At 41.5% G+C, this 26,950-nt stretch overlaps 1 protein-coding gene across 3 annotated transcripts in view; it reads right to left on the reverse strand.

Annotated features, from left to right (window-relative positions):
• The window catches only part of LOC120716416 (protein FAM184A-like), a 71,663-nt gene extending 44,713 nt beyond the window's left edge, over positions 1–26,950 (reverse strand). The window contains exons 1-10 of one of the 3 annotated variants that reach the window (XM_040003989.1): positions 26,579–26,950; positions 13,674–13,751; positions 12,152–12,286; positions 11,785–11,883; positions 8,116–8,322; positions 7,538–7,711; positions 5,313–5,483; positions 4,722–4,857; positions 3,059–3,240; positions 2,800–2,985 (exon numbers count right to left, since the gene is read on the reverse strand). In XM_040003989.1, coding sequence (XP_039859923.1) covers positions 2,800–2,985; positions 3,059–3,240; positions 4,722–4,857; positions 5,313–5,483; positions 7,538–7,711; positions 8,116–8,322; positions 11,785–11,883; positions 12,152–12,286; positions 13,674–13,751; positions 26,579–26,743 — 1,533 coding nt within the window. In that variant the 5' untranslated portion in view covers positions 26,744–26,950. The remainder of the gene's footprint in view (positions 1–2,799; positions 2,986–3,058; positions 3,241–4,721; positions 4,858–5,312; positions 5,484–7,537; positions 7,712–8,115; positions 8,323–11,784; positions 11,884–12,151; positions 12,287–13,673; positions 13,752–26,578) is intronic. The other 2 variants (XM_040004024.1, XM_040004094.1) reach the window with 2 other exon arrangements.

Consider the following 26,950-nt stretch of genomic DNA (forward strand, 5'->3'; position numbering starts at 1 on the left):
ACTCCTGGCCCAACCTAAGTTTGGACTGAAGACCAGAGGCGATCGTGCCTTCAGCTGCACCCAACCTTTGGAACAGCCTCCCTGCTTCTATTCGAGCCGTGGACTCTATCCAATCCTTTAAATCAAGATTGAAAGCATATCTATTGGACTTGGCTTTCCTGACCAGTTAATACCCTTTTCAATTTTAAACTTTAAAATCTTTTAAATCTTTAATTTTATTAAATTTATTATTTTATTACTAATTTTACTGCTGTTTTTGTCTTCTTAGTGGATTTTGTATTTATCTAACTCTCCTGGTCTGTTAGTGCCTCTATCCTGTCTGTGCTAGTGCCCGATCTGTACCCTGTTATTGACTTATGTTGATTCTCCATATTACTGTGAAGCACTTTGGTGTGCCTTTGGGTTTTTAAATGTGCTATATAAATAAAACTGTATTGTATTGTATTGTATAAAGGCCTGTTTTTGCTTATTTAGCTATCCAGAATAAGTGAGACAAGTAAGAAAGAGATGAGTCTGCCCAGCAGTCTTGTTGTTGCTGTTATATTAAATGGATCAGGTTAAATTAATTTAACCTGGGTAATCTCATCAGTTGTCGTTGCTTCTTTGGCAATAAGGCCGTTCGTATTCTCCTCACGTAACCCCTCCCCTTTGAAGTCAAAGAGAGGAGAGCAAATCAGGAGTGAAAAAAAGAAAAGCTGAAGAAGAAAGAAAGAGAGCGGGCGACAGACTGAAAGACGCAGAGGAGAAAACACAGGCACAGAGAGATGCAGCGCTTCATGTCTTTAGTCTTAATGTTGACCTAATTAAATGTTGAGGGGGGCTGCGCGTTTCTTTTAGAGATACATATTTTTTTAATGACTAAAGCCATTTGCTCTGAGGGAAATTAATTGCAAATGCTTCTGTGAAAAAAGTGAGAGACATAAACCCTGAGAGAAACCTTCGGCTATTTGTGTTCCAATTACTGTTTTTATGCCCCCCGAAGACATCTTTATGGCTTCTTTCATGCTTTATCGTTTTATAAAGAATGATGATCAAGATGGTTACACAGCAAAAAGTCAAAACAAACAATCTTCCTTTAGTTTGAATATCTTAAAATAATCCAAGTGACCAACACTTGCTGAGTTTGTGATTTCCTTGCAGTGACACTGACAGTGGGTTTGGCCAAAGACAGCAGTATGTAAATGTAAATTCTCAGTTATGTGCCAACACAAAGAAATGCAGCCAGCAGAGTAAAGACGTAACAGAGTCAGTCTGATCAAAACTGATTAAAAATACACAAAGACAGAGAAATGATTAGATGGCATTAGATTTTAATACCATCTAATCAGAAATGGCCAACCCACCGCCTCCAGCCTGTGCCCTTTACTTGGAGTCTATGAAGCATAATCTTCATTCATACGAGTGTTAATTTTCTTTAAAAAAAAACCCCTCTACTTAAGGCTTTTCAATTTGGTTGAAAAGCCATTTTATTCAGTGATTTGAAGGGGAATAGACGCACCGCCGCATGACACTCTCCAGACCCTCGTGTAGCTCTGACTTATCAGACTGCAGATGGCAGGATACTCCCTCAATAGCGAGAGGGAGACAAGAATGAGTGAGCCATGGCTTCCGCCGTTACTGCAACTGCAGCATTCACTCTATAAATGATGGACATAACTTCTGAATTGTAAAGCTAATGTGAAGTGCCTCAAACCTCTGTTCCTTCTTGCATCCCGTCCAGGTGAAGACTTCTGATAGTAACAAGAAGGCTGCAGAAAAAAACCCCAAACCCTTCCTGGTGACTTTAGTCTAAGTCACTAGTTTAAAGTGTGACAGAGTTCAATTTAAGATTTTTATTTTGTAATTAACTGTCTTCATTGGAGACGAAAGGACCATAAAGCTGGGTATGCCCACCATCGGGGTGTGATGGATCCAACCTCCACTAACGGTTTCAAAACACCAAGACGAAACGGCTCGAGGCGTCTCAACGGGACGCTGCTAACCAATGGGTTACAGTTTATAGGCTTAGCTAACTGATGACACAGCTCAGGACCAATCACGGTCCTCCACCACAGCGATGTCTGACTCAGCAGGTTGTGGATGAGAAAAGTCGTCCACTTCTGTGACAGATGGTTTAAGGTTCTGTGTTACTCTGTATTTTTCCTATGCCCCGAGGATCGCTGAGGTACACCCGCCTCAAACATCCACATACCCTCCTCAACTCTTACAACTTTTCAAAATGATGGTGCGGGTAATGTTCAGCTCAGAGCTACAGAGAATTAATGTCTTTCATTTAACATTTGCAGAGGCTCTTCTCAACATTATTATTACCAAAGTGTTTAAATTTATTAGTAGCAGCGAACTCAGAATTTGATGGTGAAATGTTCCTTGAACCTAATTTCTTATATCCAGAGGCAGAGAAAATCAGGATGTTGGAAATGTCGTTTTCAGCTTTTAAAAATATGTGAAGGCTTTGACCAAACATGTTATGACCAAATGAGGACACCACAAAAAAATGCAATTAATAAAAACCCATTAAGATCATGAAGTACAAACAGACCTACTGTGTCATGGCTACGTTTCTGCAACTGTGCTCGTGTGCATCTTACATGTGCAACAATACCATCTGTCTGTCACACTGTCTGTGTTGAAATGATGACTTTGCTCCTCATATTTTACTTTTTTGTATCATATTTAGTGTTTGATATCCTTGAAAATAATGAAGAAAACCTTGTGAAGGATTTTAGGACAGTTTTTTGGACCAAAAAGTTTCCATTCGTCAGATTCAACATCAACACCGAACCTTCACACTGGACTCACCGTGATGAGGAGTTTCTTCTCCTCCTCTTTCTCTTGCTGGGCTTCCTCTCTCATCACCTGGTGTTTCTCCTCGAGCTCCTCCAATGCTCTGACCTGCGCCTCCTTGAAGCGAAGTGTCTCCTCCTCATAGTGCGCTCTCAACCTGGAGAGCTCCTTCTCGTAGCCCTGGTGTTCCTCGCGCAGAGACTGAGGACAAGAGGCAGATTAGAGGAAGTAAAAAGGCTTTTTGTGACAGGCAAAGAAAGGATAAAAAAAGTACCTGTTCCAGTTTGAGCACTTGTTGTTTGTGCTGGTCGTTGGCGGTCTGGCTCTGGCTGAGCAGAACCTCCCTCTCCTCCTCCAGCCTGCTGATCTTCTCCTTGAGGCGGCTCTGCTCCTGGTCCAAGTTCCTGATGGTCGCCTCGTGGGCCATCTGGGTTGCCTGCAAGGAGCCGATCTGACCTGAAAGCAGTCAAATTGAAATCATGTGTGTGTGTTAAAGAGGCTCTACAATCAGGAATCTGAGCTAACGTTTAAACTAGATGTTTGTTATTGTTATTGCTGTTTGAACGAAGAAGTGGCCTCTGCAGCAGAGTTATTAAACAGGAAGTCGGCAGTCTGCTAATTTAAAATATCAGCTGCTTGTAAAACTTGGTGGGAAAAACTTTAAATAACAAACAAGAAAAACAGTGTGGTGCAACAGTGTGGTTAGCTGAGCAGCCAGAGGGAAAGCAGATGTTCTAAAAAGAAAAGCAGTCAAACGAAAAGATGTGGGATGAGTTTATTCAGACTATTTATGACATAAAAGCTCAATTTCAATCTAGTAATCAGAGGAGAGCTTTAAAGTTTCTATAGACGCTTCTGTAGAGATCACACAGTATAAGGCGTGAGCACAGGCACCCTGACACGCAGACACCCCTTGGCTTGAGCCCTGTATCACTAACCAACCTGGACCTTACGAGACATGAGCTGTTTTTCCCTTCATAATACAAAAATGCTCCGCTGCACCGATGCTGGAGGGAAAAAAAATTATCCATGCACATACATTTCCTCAAGGTGCAAAAAACTGTGTTTCAACCATTCGTTTGTGGCAGCTGGACAAAATAAAACTTTGCCCTCCACGAAATGGTTTGTTCTATTTTTGGAGCCCGGCACCCCGCTGTCGCACTCTCTGCGTGATATTCTCACAAACAGGCGTCGACCGTGACTGCTAAAGCTGCACACAAACTCCCTGCAGTCATATTGCCAACTACACTTTAATCAATTGGGTGTCTAAACCGCTTTGTAAATCAGTCAACATAATTCTATTCGTGGTGCATTCAGGTGCACCATGTAAACTCGTAATTCTACAGCTGAACGGCTATGAATGTTGTTCAAACTAAAAGAAAAATCTTTACATGAATTTGAGTCCAGTTAACAGCAGTTTTTCAGTGTGTCTGAGGATTTTGAATGTTGTTTTACTCCAACGGTTTTGATAAAATTACAACAAATTATAATGCATTTGTTTCTACGCAGACACGTTTTGACTGCTGAATTTAAATCATGTCATTAGCAAACTTTATTGCACAGGTTACAGAGGTCTACGAAAAGGCTAAAAGCCACACGTAGCCACGAATGGACCAATTAGAATAAATGGAAATACCTCATCAAATTTTAAACATACAAGCTGAGATTTACAACATCGGTTAATTACGCATGAGGAGCTCTGCTGGACTCGCAAATTTAGCTGAAATTTGCAAGCGACGATCAATTATAAAACACGTTGTGAAACATCGCTTTCGTTTGCAGCAGTCTGTGAGGATTTCTTTTGCAAATTGGGGAACATGAAACACAACCGTGAGAATAAGGATGACAAATAGCAGACTTCCTCTTTAATGGATGTGTGAAACATCTGCACACAGCACTGCACTGCACAGTGGTGAACGCCAGCAGTCAAATCTTACTGGCTTTGTGCAGGATTTCAGTAGCCTGCTGCTGAACTCGTTCCCTGCTGCTCTCTAGTTCATACTCGGTGTCCTTTAGCTGCATCACCCAGATCTCTCCGTCCTGGATTGCCTCTTCCAGCTGCTTGTGAAGGTTCTGCAGCACGCACAGAAACACACACACGCACACTCAGCTATGTTACAACAATACAACGTTTGGCATTTTAAAACCTCAGCTCAGACTCTCCAGCTACTTCCAAACAGATCTGCCTGCAGGACCATCAGTGCACACTACATTTCCCACCACCTTAAGATTCTTAAAAACACTCTCCACCCCGAGGTTTTCTGTTTCCAGAAAACATTTTCCATTCAATTTATCCCACTTTGTACTTAAAACTGAAGCAAAGAAAAACTCTTTATATTATTTGTACTATTTTGGGAAATCCTGCAAATAGATGAAGGATAAAACCAGCAGTAGCGGCATTAGTACATACTGCTACATTATTTTTCTGTCATTACAAAAACATCAAGGGAATCTGGACCAGAGGGTTGTCATTGTTTTGTCTTATTCATTTGATTTGACAATAAAACATGGTGTTCAGCCACTCGTACCCCACACACCTTGATGGTTCCCTCTGCGTTGGCCAGTGACGTCTGCAGTCTGTTGGTCTTGTCGCGGTTCTCTCTGGCCTCCTCCTGAGCTTTCTGAAGCTCACTCCTCAGCTTGGACAGTGAACGCTGCAATGCCACTTCCTGCGCCTGGAACTCCTTACGAAGCTCGACCTTCACGAGGACACAGAATTAAATTAGTCACTCTGACACAAGAACACAACGCTTATAGCCAGCAACACCTGCCTGTGTGAGTTAAAAGGAGACGACACAAGCAACCTTGAGAGGTGCATTGAGATAAATGAGGCTTTCTTTAAGGCGGTGTCTCAAAAACTGCTACTCATGTATCAATAACACGCAAGTCCACCACTGACAAAGACGCAAATAAAAGCTGGACTAATTAATCCATATTTTAATATAAACAGTAGATCAAACGCCTGTATGTAACGTAAAAGGTGTGACTAATTACCTCAGGCTTCTTTTCAAATACAGTTTTGGCTTTCAGGGCTTTAATTAACCTCGTTTCAAGCAGCAGCAGGGAGCAATAAACCATGAATAAACCCAACCCACCTGCCCAACAGCAAACACAAAGTTGGCGAGTAAGCTCGCAAAGACATACTCACATCAACACACTGGAGTCATGTAAGCTTAAATGTGTTTGGTAATCAAACAGAAACATAACTTCTAATGAACGTAGATCTACTAAAGGCAAAAACGGGGAACTGTTTGCTAACAATAACACATTCAAAAACACATTCCCATGAAAAATGTATGTAAACTATCAGCATTGTGTTTGAAGTGAGTAAACCAACCAACTAATGCTGCTTTTAGATTCTTAATGTTAGGTAATCCTTTAATGGTGAGTTTGTGTGTGTTCACAAAGGCATACTGTGCTTCCCTAAATTAACAAAAGTTATTCAGAGGTCATTTTCTCTAGGTCAGTGTTTCCCAACAACTGTGCCGAGGTGTCATAGTGAGAAATGATCAGGTGTGCTGTGGAAAATTATCTTGTTTCACCTGATTAGTACTCTAAGCGAGCGGTCCCCAACCCCTGGGCCACGGACCGGTACCGGCATGGGAAACAGGCAGAACAATTACATTCTCTTCCACTAGAGTGCAGTACAACGTTTTGCTCCAATTAAATGGGTTGCCAACGTCCAGTAAAACAGAAGAAGATGAGACAACGCAGAGTGTATTAGAAATAGATAAATATTTGACAAGAAAAAGTAGTCAATCTGACCTGGGTCCCGGAGACATTTCAACCCAGATGAAGGCCGTAGCGTGAGTAGTGGTCACAAGAAAGAAAAAAAGGTACACTGAGGACAAACCGAGCCGATTGCTATACCCGGTGCGCGGGGAAAACGACATTTTAGTTTGGTGGTGTGCCGTGTGATTTTTCTAATGTGAAATATAATAATATATACGCGCTGGCTCCAAAAGTTGGGAGAGACTGCTCTAGACAGCTAGAGAAGAATAGCAGCGAATATGTCCCAAATAATGAGCAAGAAAAAAATCTAAACAAAAACACCATCATGGCGTCACAAAATCACAAATCACAAAAGTACATTTACAAGACAACAATATCACCCTGCTGTTTTCAACAGCTGCTCTTACGTTTGATTTATTAACTTTAACACCATCAGCCTGTTCTTACATATCGTATTTACAATTAAAATCATATTAAGCAATGACGAGAAATGCATTCAGGAGGTGCTGATTTTGTATTAACAGACCCAAAAATGAAGCTGTTCCTGCAGCGGAAACTGTACTAATGCAACATATTATACTTAACAAACAGAGGGAATTAGAAAAGGTCTCACATCTAATATAAAACTGTTTCAATAAAGGGCTTCTACCTACTAAAGTTGAGAGAAATAAAGCCCTCGGCACTATTTGACAGCTTTATTCTAGACCAATTTCTTGACTTTTTTCAAGAATTTTATACAAGCCTGTTTGTTTCAACACATTTTATTGCCTGTAGCTGTACTGCAACAGAATAATTGTCTTAAGACACACAACACCTGTTAATAAAGAGAGCACTGTGTCTCTCTCAGGAACATAAACAGCTACAGGCCTGATACAGAACACCATGTTTCGGACTCTGTTTAATAAAGTGGTACAGTACTCCTAACAAATGAAAACAAATTAAATGCCTGAGTTTAGTACTTAAAATGTGGTTTCTGCTTTTCTTCTTCTCTGTCATAAAAAGGAGAGGAATAAGCTTTTACCTCCGTCCTCTTCCAGGCCAGCAGGTTCTCAGTGGTGAGCTGGTGTGTTCTCCTCATGGCCTCCAGCTCTCTCTCATAATACTCCTGAGCCTTGGCCAGCTTGGCCTCATACTCCTCCACCAGGCGGACCTTATCCTTTGTTAGCTCCTCCACCCTCTCCATCAATGCCTCCACCTACGCCAAGAGATGGATAAACAGAGAGCTTGTCAAGACGCATTCCAAAATCCTTTTTTAAAAACAACAAGTCTTGAATAGATCAAGCCCCTAAACCACATTATGTTTAGTCTTAAGTTAGTTTTAAGTCTTTTTATTGTTGAGAGAAAAGAAAAATGGGAGAAAAATAAGAGAATGACATGCAACAAATCTCTATAGCCAAATTATTATCACTCCAGGTTTATATTGTGCTCATAAGCTAACTGCACTACAACACTACATCCTTTCATTTCATTGATAAGCCTTAAAAAACAGCAGTTACCCTCGAAAGAAACTTGCTTTATCAACTTTCTACAAAAATCCCAACATGCATCACTCCGATCCAAACCTCATCTATCTCCCTCGCTCAATCGAGCTCCGCCCACCTCTTGTCTATGAAGCTCAGCCAGCTTCTCCTGGTCTTCTGTGGAGGAGGCGCTTTGGTTCCGCTGGTTGTTGAGGAGCTCCTCCACCTCCTGGCGGTGGGTGGTCCTCAGCTCCTCCAGCGCTCGCCGCTTCTCAGCCTCAAACTGTGCCTGAGCCTGGCTGAACGAGCGCAGCTTCTCCTCAAAATCCCGACGCATCTCCTCCACCTATTGAAACCACGGAATATGTTCTATTCTGTTTTTGTGTTACTGCTAGCCCAGTCGCTAATGGTGTCACGCTAACTGATCGCAGCATCGCCTCAAAATCCTCCCGTAACAATGAGGGAGGCACAAAACATTCAGTTCTAGCATCTTAAGCCTTTCAGCACTTGCTTGTTATTACCAAAATAAAAGCTTGAATCTTCTCTATGTACACCTCTAAGCACAGCAAAGTGTTCTTTGCAGCGCAAGATCTGAAACAGTTCAAAAGAAAATGTAGAAACATGTAGCGTGTGATGTGATGTCATATGTCATGTAATGCGAACTGTTAGTGCTGGTAAAGATCTTTTTGTTCAAGCTGGAAGCAGACACTGTGAAAGCATTTAAAGTCCAAAGATAACACACAACAATCCAAATGTAAGAGATAAAGAGCTGAGTTTATTTACCCACCAGCTCTTTACATCTAAGTAGGGCTGAGATGTTCCTTTGTGCCCACATTCATCAGACAAGTGCATATGAAACTGTGTCACATGATCGTATGACATGACAGATGACATGATACATGTAACAATATTAGATTAATATCTATTTTATTTAATTTAATAACTGTACAGTACTCTGTTTATAGTAACCACTGTCCTTAATGTAAATATGTAAGAAGAATTGTGTATGTTTCTGTTCTGTGTACTGTTTGTTGTATATGTGTCTTTCTGGCTGCTGTTACAACCAAATTTCCCCTTGTGGGACAATTAAAGGATTATTCTATCTTCTATCTATCTTATTGTAGCATAACATAATCTGTGCAATACTGAAGTAACAGCAGACTATAACAAGTAGAAATCATACTTCCTTATAATGAAGTGAACACTTACTGTATAAATAAGCAATCTACCGCCTTCTCCTAATCAAACGTGCCAAGTAGCACTTCATTCTGAGTGTAATTTTAATTTTGGGAGCGAGGTGCGTACAAAAGAAGAGTGCAGCAGTGAAGAGCGCGTTTGTGGCACTAAAAGTTAAATTCGTATTCATTATCAGCATATGCCAGTAACGATTATGACATCCCCCCTGCTGTGTGCAGCTCGTAAACAGCTTACCACTCGTGTGTCACTGGCAGATGCTCCTGCCCATGTGACTGGTGTGTCACCCTTGTTTTAGTGTCATATGCTGCATTACTAAAAACATGTTGCTGCTACTCTACAAGCATAACTGTGTGTGTGTGTATCTGTCTGTATGTAAGACATAATATTTTGTCAGTAAAAGATAGCCTTATGTATGTAATGTACACTGTCAGTATTTTCTTTGTTCAATCGAACACTTTCTATTTTTTTTATTTCTACACTGTACCACTAGAGAGACACCGACAGGCAGATCCAGTCTCCTAGTATGCGTGACATGCATCTGATTTTTCTGATCTAAGAGAGGAGTTCATAATTATCCCCTCCAACTCATCATTTCTGACTGCTAGTACCACATGTTAAATTAAAATAGTGAAACTGGTAGCGCTAAATGACACAGAGGTTGTGGGTGTTCCACGCTGTCTGCACAGATTACCTGGTGGGAGGCAACCTGTCTCCAAACAATCACGGTCTGACTCAGACTGACTGCAATCACTCTCAGATGATGAAGGTTTGCAAATAATTGCTGTCTAATTTAAAAATACGGACAGCCAACATGTCTTTCTATGCTGATGACTGCAACCTGTCTGCAACTCGTCTCCCTGCAGTCGGGGACTAAACTCAGCTGGGTGCCATGTCCCTCAGCTACGATGTCACTATATGTGGAGAAATTTCTGCTTCAGATCTGTGAGATTCTGGCTGAACTGTGGATGTAAGGAGTTAATGTGAACTTCTGTGTGTTTGGACAGCAAAATATTTAAAACAGATGCCAACAGATTTGTCTCAGTCAATCACAAACAGATTACACATAATTGCCAACTTGACTCCATTTAATTGCAAACTGACTGCAGACTTTTATCACTGTCTTGATGCACTGAAGTTGCTTTAAAGATGGCAGCTAACTGCAAGTGGTCACAAACGGGCTCCCAGTTTTAAAAGTTATAATTATTTTTTCCAATACATCTTTTTCAGGTCACACCACAGTCTCCACCGGCTGTTACCCAAATTTGGCTGTAGCATTACACAGTGCATATTAAATTAGGGCCATAAGTATTTGGACAATGATAAAAAAAAAAATCAATTTTCAATCAAGACGTGACTGAAGCACAGACCTTCAGAATTAATTCGGTGGGCTTCATTATTATAGATTTTTAAATTATTTTGATGCCGTCGTTACAGCCTGATGACAGCGTCCTTTACCTGCATCAACATCTAATTGATGTCAATTTAAGTTGTCTTTCAGTTTATAAATTAAACAATAATATAACATATTTGATCAATTTTATCATATGTGCCAGTTATAACCTATTAAGGTATAAAGTCTGTGGTGTGAAGTAGTATTACTCACTAATGCTTGTATCAGTCTTGTTTGATTGATTAACCTGCATTCAGCACAAATAAACCATTCCTGTTGTGCATTTAGAGCATAACACACTTTACATTTTTACAATTACAGCCCAAATACAAAAACATTGGGATGCTGTGTGATATGTAATTAAACACACAAGGAAAAGATTTGCAAATATAAAATAAACTCATCTTTTATTCAAAATAGAAAACAGAACTGAAACTGCAAAGGATTTTTATATCCAGTACATGACATCATCACAAGATTCCAAGAATCTGGAGAAATCTCCAATGTCCAAAAATCAATACTGGATGCCCGTGATCATCAGGCCCTCGGGCAGCATGCATTAAAAGCAGACGTGATTCTGTCATGGAAATCACTGCATGGACTCAGGAACACTCCCACTGTTCACTGCGCCACCCGGTTAAAGCTCTATATGCAAAGAAGAAGCCATATGTTAACATGATCCTGGAGCGCTATCGTCCCCTGGGCGCTGATCCTCTGAGCAAACGGTCTAAAGTGGACTGAGGCGAGTTGAAAAACTGTTCTGTGGTCAGAAGAATTCACATCTGAAAAAGTGGATTCTTTATCCTCAAGGAGAAATGAACTATTTGCACTCAGGCCAAAACTCTCTTATGTCTTAAGGTGTAAGTGGATAAGTGCCTCGGGGACTGGCAGTTTGCACATCTGGAAGGGCACCAGCAATGCTGAAAGTTATATACAGATTTAGAGCAACATATGCTCCCATCTTTTTCAGGTAAGACCTTGCATGTCCAGACGTTTCACCAAGTGAAACATTTGGAGTATCATGAAGCAAAAAAAAATGACAACAAGAATCACATACAGTCAGCATCTTCTCACTTTAAACCTCTGATAAGTTTTGCATGTTCTGCATGTGTATGTGTGATTACATTTACATTTTACACAGCATCCCAACACTTTTCATAATTGGGTTCATGCATGAAAGTTAACAATCAGGTATTACTTTTGTTATGAGCCCAACCTTACCTCTCTGCTCATAGAAACCACCCTCTGCGTGTGCTGGGCCTCTGTGCACAGCTGCGAGTCCTCCATCCTCTGTCTGTACATCTCGAACTCTGCTAGAGCCTGAAGACAACAAGCACAACAGTGTTACATAAAGACAAATATGGAAACATACAACTGCAATATAACACACCCACTCCTGTATTATATGTTAAGTTGATACTATCCAGTTTTTTACACCTAAATAATCCATATTAAAAAGCTACAACATTAAAACATACTTAAAGATGACAACGTAGGAATATGTGAAGCAATACACAAACTAAGCAAAGCCTGGCTCGATACAGCCAAACTAAATGAAGCCACGTGGTGCCCGGCAGCGCTGAATGACCTGTCTCTTCATGTGTTCGTGGAGCTCTACAGATTCCTCCAGACTGGCAAGCCGCCGCCTCAGATCCACCTCGTCCGCCATTTTAGTCTTGTACTGCATGATCTTGTCTCTGGTTTCTGTCACAATGTGTTGGACCTGAGCAAGAGGAAAGAAAGCAGCCAGTGCTTTAAAACAGAACAGAACTTAAATTTAAAACAGAATTTAAAACAAAGTTCAGCTCAGGTTTAGGCAATTACGATTAAGATGATTATGAGCAGGATTAAAACTGTTTTGTTCTTTTCCAAAGTGGAAAAATATCATAAATTTACAAACAGAGTAGCAGGAAATAAGACCTGAGGAGAATTATGTGAAAATAAATAAGAAAAAGGTGCCAGCACAACACCGTGGACTCCAAGAAATGTTGGCAGGGGGAGAAAACTCTCACTTTAAAAATTTAACACTTGAAAGAAACACTCATTTAATTAACAATCTTGCTGACTACAGTGCACAAGAGCTTCCCTCTAAAAGAAATACCAGTGAAATTAAGTAGGTTTAAACCACTTTTGTAAAGGCCAAGTTCACGTCCTCAAATAAACTCTGCCCACCACTGAATATAATGGGTTTTGATTTGGTGCCAGACTTGTTCTGTGTCTTTGAAACCAGTTCAGAAAATCGTAACATTTAGAACATAAGGCAGCTGGTGGTAAACATCCACACCGCTTACACTGAATCAGCTGAACCCTTTGAATTAAGTGGACAATCTGGGGGAACTCTGCTGTGCTGTGCTTCTGTTATGTTCTTGTATGTGAGGTTGGGAAAAAAAAGTACCGGTGATGTGATTAATCACGTAATTTCACAATACCTGTGGCACATTACGGCTGAACACATTACGAAGAAACCCAATAAATGTGGATGTTTCTATAGACATCAGGGAACAGGGAGTGTAAAATATGACTTCTTCACAGATTTGACCCAGATTAATACCTCTGGGAGATTTTTGGAGTCAAGTGTTTAACAGTGAGGATCATCAGCCCTTAGGAAGCTATACCACAAACCACTGGAAACATCTGTACCTGCCATGGTGATTTAGCTGTTAAGCGAATTAATCAGCTGAGAAGTCAGAACTTTGCATCTGGAAACAGCTGTGGGTAACAGATGCTCTTAAGATTTAAGTTCATCTTTAGTTTAACTTTCCTAATCACCCCTCAGTCAAATTAAACCCTTTCTGCAGTGCTGACCTGCTCGCTGCAGGAGGGCGGCAGACAGCAAAACCATGGTTAGCCTTGATAACAAAACTGCAGTTTGCCACTGAATTTGCTCCTCTCCTCTCCACAGTGAATAAAATACCAAACAGATGACGGGGAAACCTCACTAAGGAGAATTCTGCTTCACCACACTTTTATAATGTAAATGAAATAACACCATTTAAACACACTTTCATTCCCACAGCAGTTTCACACCACAAAAGTGACAAACCACACGGCTGTTTATCAATCACAGAGTATTTTCCACCACATAATAACAGGGTGTTCGGTGTCTGTACCTCGTCCTCGTGAGCTTCTTTCAGGGACTCGATTTCTTCTTCGTGCTCATCGTTCTTGGTGTTGAGAGCATAAATTACCTGGAGAAATGAGCAGAATTAGATCACAGAAAGAAAATGGTAAATGGCCTGTATTTGTATAGCGCTTTACTAGTCCCTAAGGACCCCAAAGCACTTTACACATCCAGTCATCCACCCATTCACACACAGGTGATGGCAAGTTACATTGTAGCCACAGCCACCCTGGGGCACACTGACAGAGGCGAGGCTACCGGACACTGGCGCCACCGGGCCCTCTGACCACCACCAGTAGGCAACTGGTGAAGTGTCTTGCCCAAGGACACAACGACCGACACTGTCCGAGCCGGGGCTCGAACCGGCAACCTTCCGATTACAAGGCGAACTCCCAACTCTTGAGCCAGAAGACAGGAAAGAAAGCTCTTATTAACTGTTTCAATATCAGATCAATAGAAAGTGAAGACTAAGCTCAGCTCTGCATCGAGAGTGCAACAAAATCAATACCAACAGCATCAGGAAAGGAGAGAATTATGTTTCGTGTTCTGATTAAAGACAGTCACACACTGAGCCAGGACTACGCTACACACAAAACACAACAAAAGTCCCACAAAGGGAGGTGGGGGGGCGAGGGGTCGGGTGTTCGATAATAAATTTGGTGCAAAGGAGATAAGTGAACATTTCACAGTAAGCACAGACGTTCCTGTGGTCACAGCAAAGCCCTCTACTGGTTGCTGCACATTGCACAAGCCTAAGTGAATAACATCTCGTCAGTCATGCTCGCTCTCTCTCTACCAGGAATATAAGTAGGTTTTACAAGTGCTGGAGGTAAATGATATGCAAGGGCTTTGAAAAAAAAAAAAAGAAAAAAGCTTAAGCTTCAGCAAATTGAAGCCTGCAGGGAGAGCAGCTAATATTCAGTCACGGTCAGCTGAATTACAGCCCCGCTGGCATCGAGACGAACGGGTCCACCTTTTGCTCCATTTACAGGTGAGAGGAAAAGGTTACATACAAATCTACAGCAAGAAGTGGGCATAAAGGTATAGTGGTGGGGGATATTTATCCTTTATGGGCAACACTGCTGACGTTTTAAAGACCACTGGGATCAACAATTGAGTAATCATCACTGCAGGGTATTTGCAACTTTATTAAACTTCCCTGTACTCAGCAAGAAATACTAAAACCACTGCTAGTGATACATACTGTATCACACCAACTCAATATAACAGCTGTTTAATATTCTATATTACACTTGATCTCCTAGTGCCTTTAAAAGCAGCATTATTTTGATTTTTCAAACTTGCCGTCTAAAGTATGTACACTGAATGTGTTGCATCCTCAAAAATGCACCGTGAAGAAAAAATAAGTTGACATGGGACCACGTGGGAGGCAGAGAAATCATTTCAGTGAGCCAACTGACCCGGAGCAACATCTAGCTGCGTGTCTGAGGTAAAATAGGATAATTGTACGTTTTTCATCTCGTTGTATTTTCAGTACCGGTGAGCGTTTTAAGCTACAAGCACACTTGTTGCCAAATGTAGTGGTCTGATTGTACTGGTGGAGATTGTCATTTCCACAACACTGCCCCCCCCCTCGAGGTCCGCAGCGCTGTTGAAAAGGCTCTGGAGGTCCCTGTATTAAGCACATAAACCTGTGACACAAAAATCACCAAACTGAGACACCACAGACTGTTTTCCTTCCTGGTGATGAAGGAAAACGCTGGGCTGGCATGTAAAAGGACATTTATTCCCTTCAAGGACCTGAAGCTCCATAAAGCACCCCACCAATAGCCAAACCCATCTGTTCTCTGATTGGATAGTTAAATTTGTGATTGACATGACATGACATGACATGACATCAGATGAAAGGAAGAAAAATAGGGTCAAAATTCGTACTTGAAGCTTGAAAGTTGAGTGCAGAGTTTCACATGTATTTTCTGGCTAAGTCCACACACAAATCTTTTTTACACACACAAAACTGATTTACAGGTACAAAATATTTATGACCACAATTTGAGCCCATATAAATGCAATTTGCAGCTGAGACTTTGAGCTGCACTACAAAATGGTTGACTCGCCATAGTGCGAAGGAGTGGACCCACACTTCCAGCCGAGGAATTGCAAAATCAAACAAAAAGCCTTAAATCTGAATTAATCTGAAATAAAATGAAATTAAAAGAATTGATTTCTCTTCCCTTTAACCACTGCCTGGTATCCTTTACAACTGTAATCTAAAAGAGTGACATACCATCTGCTCATTTGTGTTTTTCCACTTTACAACAATCCCGCCTGAATGTTTTTATTGGTGCTAAGCTGAAATTTTGTCATTGGTTATTTTATGTTTTTAAGCTGGCAGCAAAATCAGTGAGAGGAAGGTGGATTTCAACCCTCCGCTCTCTTTGAGAGTGAGCCTTGATTCCCAGCAGTAAGTCTGCCGTGGAACTGTTCCTTCAATTATACATGATTATTTTAATGACGCTGCTGTGCCTGCTGCTTTCATCTCCTTCTTTCCCTCCTCTCTCTTTGCTCCCATCCTTTCATCTCCCTTTTTTGTTCTTTATCTCTCCTCCTCTCTTCTCTCCCTTCTCTCTCTTACACTTTCTTCTTTGTCTCGCCATCTCGCAAGGATGAAGATACCTAACATCTCTATTTGTATCTATGGTATAAAAGTGAGACTTGAGTTCCATAAATAATTTCTCACGGAGCAATTGTGTCAAAGTAACCCAGCTGGAAAGGAAATTCTGCTGTGATTAACCACTGTTAAAACCTTACTTGGTAATTAGATAGTGTTATTGACTTGGACTGTTAATGAGTGATGAATTTACTGATGAAAAAGAAAAGTCAACAAAGCTTTTCAGCTACATAAATCATTTAGCAAAGCTGTCAAACACGCTCTGATTACGGCTTTTCAGATTTAATGATCTGCAGCTTTTCAATGTTTGGTGTCACCATGAAATAGATGACAGTGTTTCCTACTCATAGACTTTATTTGGGAGCGCTGCCCAGGTGTATTAACTGTGGGAAAAGTATAATTGGCCACTCAAGGAGGCTTGGAAGATACTGCTCAGCTGACAAATGGAATTAGGATAAGCAGAAGAAGATGGATGGAAGATGGATGGATGGATGGATGATGGATGGATACTTCTAACCAACTAGCCCCAGCCCATCTTCTATTTTCCTATCAGCAGATGTACCAGGTCGCTGTTGTTGCAGCCCTCGATATCATTCAGCTGCCCCTCTAGAGAGGCTCTTCTTCTGTTGTAGACTCTTCTCGAACTACTGTGGTGATGACAGTTCTTGCTCAGCTCTTAAGACACTCTGTGATCTGGAAGGCTACTCTAACAGGGGATTTATACTTAAATACTTAAACTTAGACCGCATACCTTTCTGAAACCCTGTACCATAACATATGCCGTGTGGAGACTACACCTTAGTATAAATTAGGCGTAAAAAGAGCCTGTGACAGGTGGCTAGATGGATGGTTAAGGATAAGATGGCGCCGAGTATGGCAGCCTCGTCGCAAGCTCCCCCAAGCAACAGCTGTTTTCTGTGTTTAATTTTACTTTTACTTTTCCTTTATTTTTATTTTTGCACAACTCTGTTGCTTGTGAAGCTCGCACACAAGAATTTCACTCGCATGTACTGTACCAGTGTACCTGCACATGTGATGTGACAATAAAAGTGATTTGATTTGATTTGATTTGAGGTGGAGAGGTTGTTAACAAGCTGCTATGTTGAGCTCAGTGAGGCTGCAGAAGAGAGCAACGACTACTGCACTTACCTGCTGTCCATGAAAGTGGAGTTAGAGCTCATCTACAAGACAAGAATCTTACTGAAGAGGCAGCTGCACATATCGGCCATTAATTTATTGGTCACACAGTACACTGGGAAACACTGATAAAAAATTATTTTGGTTTTGAGGTTGGCCAGAGAACATTACCAATAAGAAGACAGTCTGTGATGAGCTTTGTAGCATTTTCTGCGATTATAGGATGTATTCAGTGCAACATCTTTGAGACATCCAGCCAGAATTAACAGAAGGCTTCAATTTCCACAAGCGTTTCTAGATGTGAGAGTGGATTAAAAAATATGTAAAACTGTCCAACCTAAACTTTTGCCTTTTATTCTATAGCAGTCTCTAAATCTGATATCGATCATGGAGCGGGACCAATACAGGATTTTCAAGACCAAAGCCAATATTTGGCAATTTAAAAAATCTGACAAATCCTTGCTAATATAATACGACAATGCGGGTTAAAAATAATGTAACTGTTGTGTTACAACAAGTCGTGGATTACTCGTGTAATTTTAAGTGTAATCTAAGTGTCCTCTGGTGGACAAACTACATCATCAACATCAACACATAACATGATTACATGGTGGTTCTTCCTTCTATTATTTGCTTTTTTACGATATATGTGTTGATACTGATATATTAATGCTGCCGATATATCAGTAAGGCTCCAATAGTTGATATGACGTGAAACTATTTGACTGCCTGCTCTTACTCTTTAAAAAGACCTAAGATTTTTACTGTAGCTGTTCTGAATTTTTCCACATTAAACAAATCTGCAGCAGTTCAGATTTACAAAGGTGATAAACATGTTGTGCGTGGTTGCATAGAAGCAGACTGTAAAACTTGCTTGGCTCAGATTTTAGGGTGAAAAAAGCAAACACGGTGTGATATGTGTCACTCTCAGAGCACTACAGAATAAACAGACTTCACTGGCATCTGTCTACCACACAGATGCAACCTGACACGCCATAACAAGCTGATTAATGTTTGCAGCAGCAGAAAATGAGGAACTTCCAGCCATGATAAATGTAGCACAACTGTGTGATTTTAAGCAACACACACAGCTGAATACATAACAACTATCTATTCATCTGTATATGTTTAATGTAGCCATTAGGAGGGGGTTGTGGAGTTCATGCACCGGCACTTGTTCCGTGTTATTTTTACCTAACAGGTTCCCAAAGAGAAATGCATGAAAGTGAAGCAGAGCATGCACACGTCCACTGCTGAATATGACAAGTTTGACAACAAAAGGAAGAGAACGACAGCCAATAGTTTCTTCCTTTCTTCTCTGCTGGAGGTCTCACAGGAACATTTTCTGTCCCGAAGCTCCAATCAAAACAAGCCTAAAGGCAATACAACAGCCTGCAGCTACACACAGTTATTCAGTGCTGGAAAAAAAAAAAACACAAAAACATCATGAAACACCTTTTTGTACCACTTTTACTGTTGCTCATCTCACTCTACTGGCATTAGGAATAAAAAACTACAGTGTGCTTCAAGAACAGCTAGATAGATACACTAGTGTATTTATCTCCCATTAACCCAACAGGTGGACTAAACTGCAAAAAGCACATGAGATGCAGAGAAGAACATGACCTACCATGCCAGTTCTACTTTAGCCTTGATATTTTAACATAATTATTCATAACACAGTGAAAAAGCTCATCTTTCAAGGGCAACACCTAACCCCTGTTAATGGCTCTGCAGCCTCCACCGCAGGTTGTCTGTGAACCCGAGGGAACCTGGGAGTGTGATGGAGAGCAACACCTTGGTAGTGTGCTTCCAAAAGTAGACTGAGTGAGAAAGCCTTGGAAGCAAACCATTAATTAATCTTCAAGGGGGTTCACCTACAGAAGCCTTCTATGATCTTTACTTCTTCTAGACGTTGTTGACCAAAGTCTCCCTTTCAATCATCCAGGCTCAAGCTGATCGACTAGCTGGACAGGAAAAGGGAACTACAGAAGCTTGTTAACACCACTTTTTGCCCTCTGCAAGCCAAAATTTCAGAGTATTATCTTAAAATAATTTTGAGTTAGGTGTGAATAGATTAAAAAAGTTTCCTGCTGCGTCCTTTTACTCCTCTCGGAGTGGTATAAAATTTACACCTATTAAAGCATCATAGAAGAGTATCATTAAAGTCGATCAGCTGAATTCCACGCAGCACGCGTTAAATCAATCAAACTGAACCGCATCTATCATTACAGACTGTTTAACAGCAAATTCTCCTCCGAACAGTAATGCACAGGATTTACAGTCGGAGTCCTCTATCATCGAGGCCTCAAATGTAGAGCTTCTGTGTGCAGGATGGATAAGGGATGATGCTAAAAATGACAGGGGGGGCACCCAGGAGGGATCTCTCTGAGGCTGAAGTCGATCACTATTGATCAAACCGCGGGAGAAAGGTCACTAAAGCCTGGAGAGGAACAACTGCAGCATTTGGCTCTGACAAAACTCTGTTGCTCTGCTCTTGTCATTTTCAGAGGATTACCATCATATGCACTAATTAAAGGATTAATGAAAGCCTGGCTCTCAGATGCGCTGTAGTCTTAATGGGATACCTCGACATTTGAGCTTTTAGTCCAATGTTTTCCTTCACCAGACGCGCCATGAAGTGGCAACACAGGCTCTGTTACCAATTAGCCGACGAGCACAGCGCATTTACTTTTTCCTGGTTTAAAGACACTTCGCATCTGTTCCTTCTGTTTTCATTTCGAAGCTCAGGCGCTCCAAGGACACTCAGCTCACGCACACTTTTCCTCCCTGAGCATCACTAGGCTACATCACAACCTCAGAAACAGAAAGCAAGAACAAAGGCACACTGTGTCTTTGACAGAAAAATGTTTCTGTGACAGCCATAACAGCATGTTACAACCTAAAAGTAAGCCTCGACTGATCCTGCTGTCTGTGGACTGATCCAGGTATCTTTTACATTTTGAATGCATTCCATCCATCCATCCATTTTCTCTTTCTTATCCAGGGCGGGGTTGCAGGGGGCAGCAGGCTAAGCAGAGATCCCTCCCTCTTTAGCCTCCTCCTCCAGCTTATCTGGGGGAACATCAAGGCTTCCTGGGCCAGCCAAGGACTGTAATCTCTCCAGTGTGTCCTGGGTCGACCACGGTGCCTCCTCTTGCTTGGAATACCTCACCCAGGAGGCGGATGCCCAAACCACCCAAACTAGCTCCTCTGAATGTGGAAGAGCAGCGGCACTACTCTGAGTCTCCCTCAAATGACTGTACTCTTCATCCTCTCACTAAGGGAGAAGCCAGCCATCCTCAGAGAGAGTGGAGCTGAGAAAGCTCATTCCAGCCGCTTGTATCCATAATCTAATTCTTAGATTAGATTATGACCGAAGCTTTAGATAGTGCCTGAAATGGGATTTAATACATGGAATAACAACACATGAATAGCTTTGGAGGGTGGGGTCGTAGATCAATCGAAGACCAACTGAAAAATGGACAGCTATGCTTTAGGGGTGGGCGATATAAATGATATACCATAGAAACGATAGAGATTTTGACTATACCGCTCTATCGTGATAGTGCATGTTGATGATGTCATCAAGCTGCGCCTGTTTTGGTTGAAAGCATCGCAGCGGCTAAAACCATTATATTATTATATAGCATAATAATTATATAGCAAAGAGATGAAGCACTTTTGAAATATGGGGAAAGCCAAAAACTGCTCTTCCTCCACTCCCGTAACATTGATTCATTAATGTTGAATTCTCTCGCAGCTGTTCGATTCCCATGTTGTTGCAGTATATTAATAACTAATCTTGTATTGTGGATGAATAATCTTAATTGTTCTCCTGACTGAAGTTTGCCCCGTGTATAGCATCCTGCTATGCGATTGCATTTGGCCCAAACCACCAGAATCCGTCACGTTAACTTTTATCGAGTGGAAAAAAAGTTAGCTTTCATCCTCCAGCTTCACTGTGCTAATGTTATGCTAACATAGCTGTGTCGCTAGCAATCACGTAGCACAACATTATATACCAGCTAGTCCAACTTCAGTAACCCCTCAAACGCCACTGCTGTTTAGTTTTCTGTCTTCATTTATGTTGGAAGTGGTAGCAGAGCTGTACGTTTTAATTAGTTTCAAAAATCTCTCAGTCAGAACATGCTATGAAATGTTTAGGTTGAAACTAGCGACTTCTAACTGTTAAATTAAATTTAATAAATTCTGTTTTCATGGATGCATGGATGTTAAACTTAATTGTTACACCTGGTAAAGCAGCAACGCTGATGATTTTATTAAAGACGAAAGAATTTAGACCGTTTTTAACTCTCAGTGTTCATTTGACTTTGGGACCTGAAGTTGACGGAGTTTTGGACCCAGATTACTCCGCGAAGCTCCTCACCACGGCAGTAGTTGCTCTGACAATCCATCAAGCAGTGCGGCTTACCAAAGTTGTACTAAAACATTTTTTAACAGATTTCTGCACGCAGAAATCGATTCGAGGTCATAACCAGAATTCATACATAAGGCACACTCTCGATTTTTGAGAAAATTAAAGGATTTTAAGTGTGCCTTATAGTGTGGAAAATATGTTATACAGAAGAAAAGACTATATCGCGATATATATCGTTACCGCACATGCTTCCAATTATACCGCGATATGGATTTTAGGCCATATCGCCCAGCCCTACTGTGCTTCATATTCAGCTCTCGCTTCTCCATGACAGACCTGTAGAGCATCCTAATCACCGCTACTGTGATCCCAGTCAGCTGTGGGAGGAGTTCGGTGAGGCCATGGAAAAAGACTTTTGGACTGCCTCAGATGTGATGTATAGTGCGATTGGGACGTCGTTGACTTCAACTGAGGATACAGTCGGGTGGAGTATTCTGAGAGGACTTAATGAGACTAAAAAGCAATTACGTGATGTTTCTGAACACGTACCTATTTAGCATGTGGCTAAAACAAAACCCAAACCTAATCCTAACCCTGGATGGTTTGCTAGTGTCCTGGTGGACGATAAGAGTTTTGAGAGTTTCAGCCAAATGTGCAGATCAATTCAAACTCTAATTAGCTAATTAGTCCTCAATTCTGACACTTTCACTGCTGTCAGCTAGTTTTTGTAAACTCAGGCTAGATAAATCTTTCAATACGGACTTACGTTTGCAAGAGTTATTGCAAAGCATATTAGCCAAACCCAGACGGGCAATTATGGATTTCTAATAAGTGGTCACTCAATCAAACTAATGTCTAAGCTTCAGAGTTATGAATCATTAGTGTCTGCCAGGCATAAACATCAACCAGCAGTCTTATCAGCCAGCCTTCGGTCATTTACCGATTCTTCTATGGCAGCGGTCCCCAACCCCTGGGCTTCGGACCGGTACCGGTCCGTGAGTCGTTTGGTACCGGGCCGCGAGAGTTGAGGCTCAGGTGTGAAATGTATGGTTTTCAGGGGTTTTATCAGTTTTCAGCGTTATTTTGTTATCGTTTTTATCATTAACTCTGTTTTCCTGGGTCTTTTCAAGTTTGTTATGAATAAATCTTCTCTTTTTCGGTACCGGTACTAGTTTTATTCTGTTGTATTTATCCGCGACACGTTAAAGGCCGGTCCGTGAAAATATTGTCGGGCATAAACCGGTCCATGGCGCAAAAAAGGTTGGAGACCGCTGCTCTATGGCATTTTAAACACAACAAATAATTTATTTTGAAGCATAAATTACCTTTGCAACAGCTGAAATCCAATAGCTGTTGTAAATTGGACTGCCAGAACGTAAAGTTAGGTTTAATGTTTTTTCCACTGGACAAACTTTCAATTCTGTTGCCTCTGTGTACCTTTGGTTCCTAATATGTAAAGGTTTTTTCACACTTCAAAAGGCATATATGTAATTCATATATTAATACAAACAGAAGAGATCAGGTGTGTCTGTTGACCACATTTTATGACTCTTAAGGCCCAACCATCACGATATCCCTCATTTGTGGGTTTTGTCGGTCTCTCTAGGCTACAGTGTAACTGAAAATGTGTCTGTATTTTGGGATGAAGCATTCGTTTCGGATGGATAGGGAAGAAATAGACAAGCGGGGACAGGAGAGGTGTTTTGGAAATATCAGGAGGAAACCCTCGGGCAGACCCAGGACTTGCTGGAGATTATGCTTCTTGGATGACTTGGGAGTATTCCCCCAGAAGAGCTGGAGGCGGCAGCTGGTGAGAGAGAGATGTTGGCATCTCCTTCTCCACCCCTGCAACCAGGTTCCAGACAAGCAGTAGAAAGCAAATGAATGTAGAGCAGGTGTTTCAAACAGAGTCTTTACAATAAATTCTTATGTTTAAAATGGATTGGAGTGTTAAAGAATAAAACTAATGTAACATATGACATTGTAGTGCAGCCTTCAATTTAATCAACGCTGTACTCCCAGAAAAATCCTTTTATAAGAGGTTATATGCACGGCCAGATGTTTAAGCACTGAGGACACAGCTGAAAGGATTTTGCACTGAAACGTGAGCTGTTAGCGATGCTGCTCACATCAAGATGATCAATACTTTCCACTAATTTGGTGATGATTTTTTTAATCACCTTTAGACTTTTAGGGTCAAAGCAAATTTTGTGTTCACTGCATCAACAACTCTGATTATGAGGCTGGATTTAACATCTTAAATGTCAGGTAAAAGTGACATTTCTCATTCTCGCTGATAAAAACAGTTCCACCTTGAGGTTCACAATAGGATTAGACTGGTTTAATACAGCTATTCAAAGCTGTTGCTGTAAGCTCTTGAAAGTAAGTTTAGTGCTCTGCGTGTCACTGTATCGTCTCTTCAGTGAAGATGATGTAATGTTAGGGCAAAAATCAAGCATGTCAGAGCACTGCACTGAATCAGAGCACAGCAGCATATCTACTGTAACACAACCTCATCCTGGATTATACAGTGGATGATTGATGATGAATTTTTGGTAATTTGGTATCATTTTAATTTCATTTCATTGATCTCTTTGCTGATGGTACCGGGTGTTCGATCTTTTTGAGAAATATGCTGCAGCCTGAAAATGGCCCACTTTCCTCGTCTAACGCTGCTGCTGCATGACCCTCATGAAAAGGTAAGGCAATGCAGCACCTGTGAATTTAACAAAGAAGCACAATTGCAAAGACGTGGGCAGTCCTGTGGGCAGAGGCAGAATGACCGAAATACACACAACAGCACTGCTGAGAGCTCGGATTTACTACGTGGACGAACAACACATGAATAGAAACGCTGGGAATGTCTGACTCACTCATCTGAAATTAAAATGTTTCCAAAGAAGAGTAACACATGTGCCACAGATACCGGTAGCCTGCAGATAAACACACACTTACGCACTCACACAAACAAAATAGAGACGCATAAATCTGCCATGACGCTTTCAATTTTTAAAAACAAAAGACACATGGATTCACAGCAGAGGAAGGTGCTATTTGCTTTAAGGGAGGACGGACGATGCAACAAAACAAGCTCTAAATCTGTGTAAAAATCCAAGTTAAACACAGAGGGATTTCTGAGATCTCCTCAGGACAAATCTGACTGGCACTGAAGCTGCGGCTTACTATTATTTTTATGTTTGCTTGTTTTTCTACATGGCAGAGGCTGCGCTGGAGAAAATGCCGAGTATCTCTTTCACCATATCTTCTTGAAAGTGTTTAACCAGCTATGCTGATTAAATCTGATAATACAACAAACTGTTCCGGCTTCAGATCCTGCTCACACAACATGCCGCTTTACACATACTCCAATCTAATTATGCAGCATTGCGTCCCAATTTGTGTAGCTATTAGATCTAAGGAACTCCATCAACACAATCTTTTTTTTTTCAAAAATGGGCTCATTTGGAAGTTGCTGAAAAAGTTAAACCACCGCTGGCTTGGCTGCAAACATTTTACATGAATTACACAAAATACTTTAAAAGCCTGAGAGGCATGCAGATGACAAATTTTGCCAAGCTGCTGTTTTCCAAAAAACTAGGCAAAGTATTTAAAGATCCAATCTGCAAGTTAGAGTTGTGAAGTAAAACATCCCTCAGCCAGTTTGGGATTGATTGCAGGTCCTAAATCCTCTTCGTAATTCAGCTGGTGAATCTTTCATTTTCATTTGGATCAATGATTGTGGCTTGTGGCTGTTTTTTTTTAATGTGGGGTGAGGAGCAGGAAACAACCTGAAACCGCATAAACAAACACCAAACATGAGGGGGAAACATGGTGAAGAATAAACAGAGAAAAAGTCCCCTGGTTCAAACACGCAGTTGGATTGCTGACAAAATGTGGACCTTAATGCTGCCGCTGCTCTCTCGCCAAATACATTTTAATCAACCACTGAAACACTGAATTTTAATCCTGGATGTCCACATTTCCAATCTGCCCGATATACTGTGGATATCTGCACAGCTTATCCAACCCTACAGAGTGTCTAATTCCCCGCGAGTATTATGTAAAATCTTCTGTCATCTACTCCTGCTTTTGTCTCTCCTTGATCTGCATAAACGGCTTTATTTACATTACATCCTCAGCTCCACTCTGACAAAAACCTAAATGCTCTAAAAATGTAGCTGCAACTTTAAATCTCCTACAACTGCAGGGCATAGTATCCCTGAATCCTACCCTGGTGTCAGGTGGACTACAAAGAAAGCAAAAACCTCTGCATCCCTCCGAGATTACATAACTTCTCTCAGTCCTTGGGTACCAGAGGCAGCCCAGTGGTGGCAGAAAACAGTTAAACTGTGGTGGGGAGAGGCTGGATGCACATTAACACATTCCTCTGGGCATTTGGAAAGCTCTTAGCTATCAACACCCATAGGAAAAACAGCCTGGCCACAGAGTAAGGTATACTACCGGCATGCACGGGGAAGTGTGTAAGTACTGCAAGCAATCACAGCCACTGATTATCAACTACCCAGCCTGGGTATTTAATGGTGACCTCTGAACCCTGCAGGCGTGCAGAGCACCTGCTTCAAAATGCCAACACACCAAAGTCAATGAAAAATACAGGAAAAATGAGCGCAATGTTTACAAATGGCATGCAGCACCAGCACAATTATTACACAGTTACACTTCATTTACATGCTCTAAATGACTGAACCACTCCACGGAGCTTCACTCACTCACGTCCACGCACCTTGGTCAGCTGTGCTATCTTCTTGCTCATCTTCAAATGCAGGTCTTGAGTGTATTCCAGCGTTAGGCTCCCGTCGTAGAGCATGCTGGAGGTTGTGCAGGGGGGATATTTGGTGCTGCTAGTCGAGGTGTTGTACGGAGGCTGCCAGCCTGCCCCCGTCGCCATTTTCACCGGGAACAAACCCACACGCGACGCCGCGAAGTCAGATAAAATGGAAGTGGCCTCCGCTGCGCCTCACATCGTCCCGTGGTTGCGGCTTGTGCGGTTATTCTGTCGGTTTCTGTGACGGAGGACGGAGAGCTGGAGCGGCGGAGCGCGAGACCGTTCCGCGGCAACGCATCCTCCAGCACCGCGGGCGCGAGCGCTCGAGAT

This window comes from Simochromis diagramma, unplaced genomic scaffold (assembly GCF_900408965.1).
Source record: "Simochromis diagramma unplaced genomic scaffold, fSimDia1.1 OVJJ01000381.1, whole genome shotgun sequence".
In the NCBI taxonomy this organism is placed as follows: Eukaryota; Metazoa; Chordata; class Actinopteri; order Cichliformes; family Cichlidae; genus Simochromis; species Simochromis diagramma.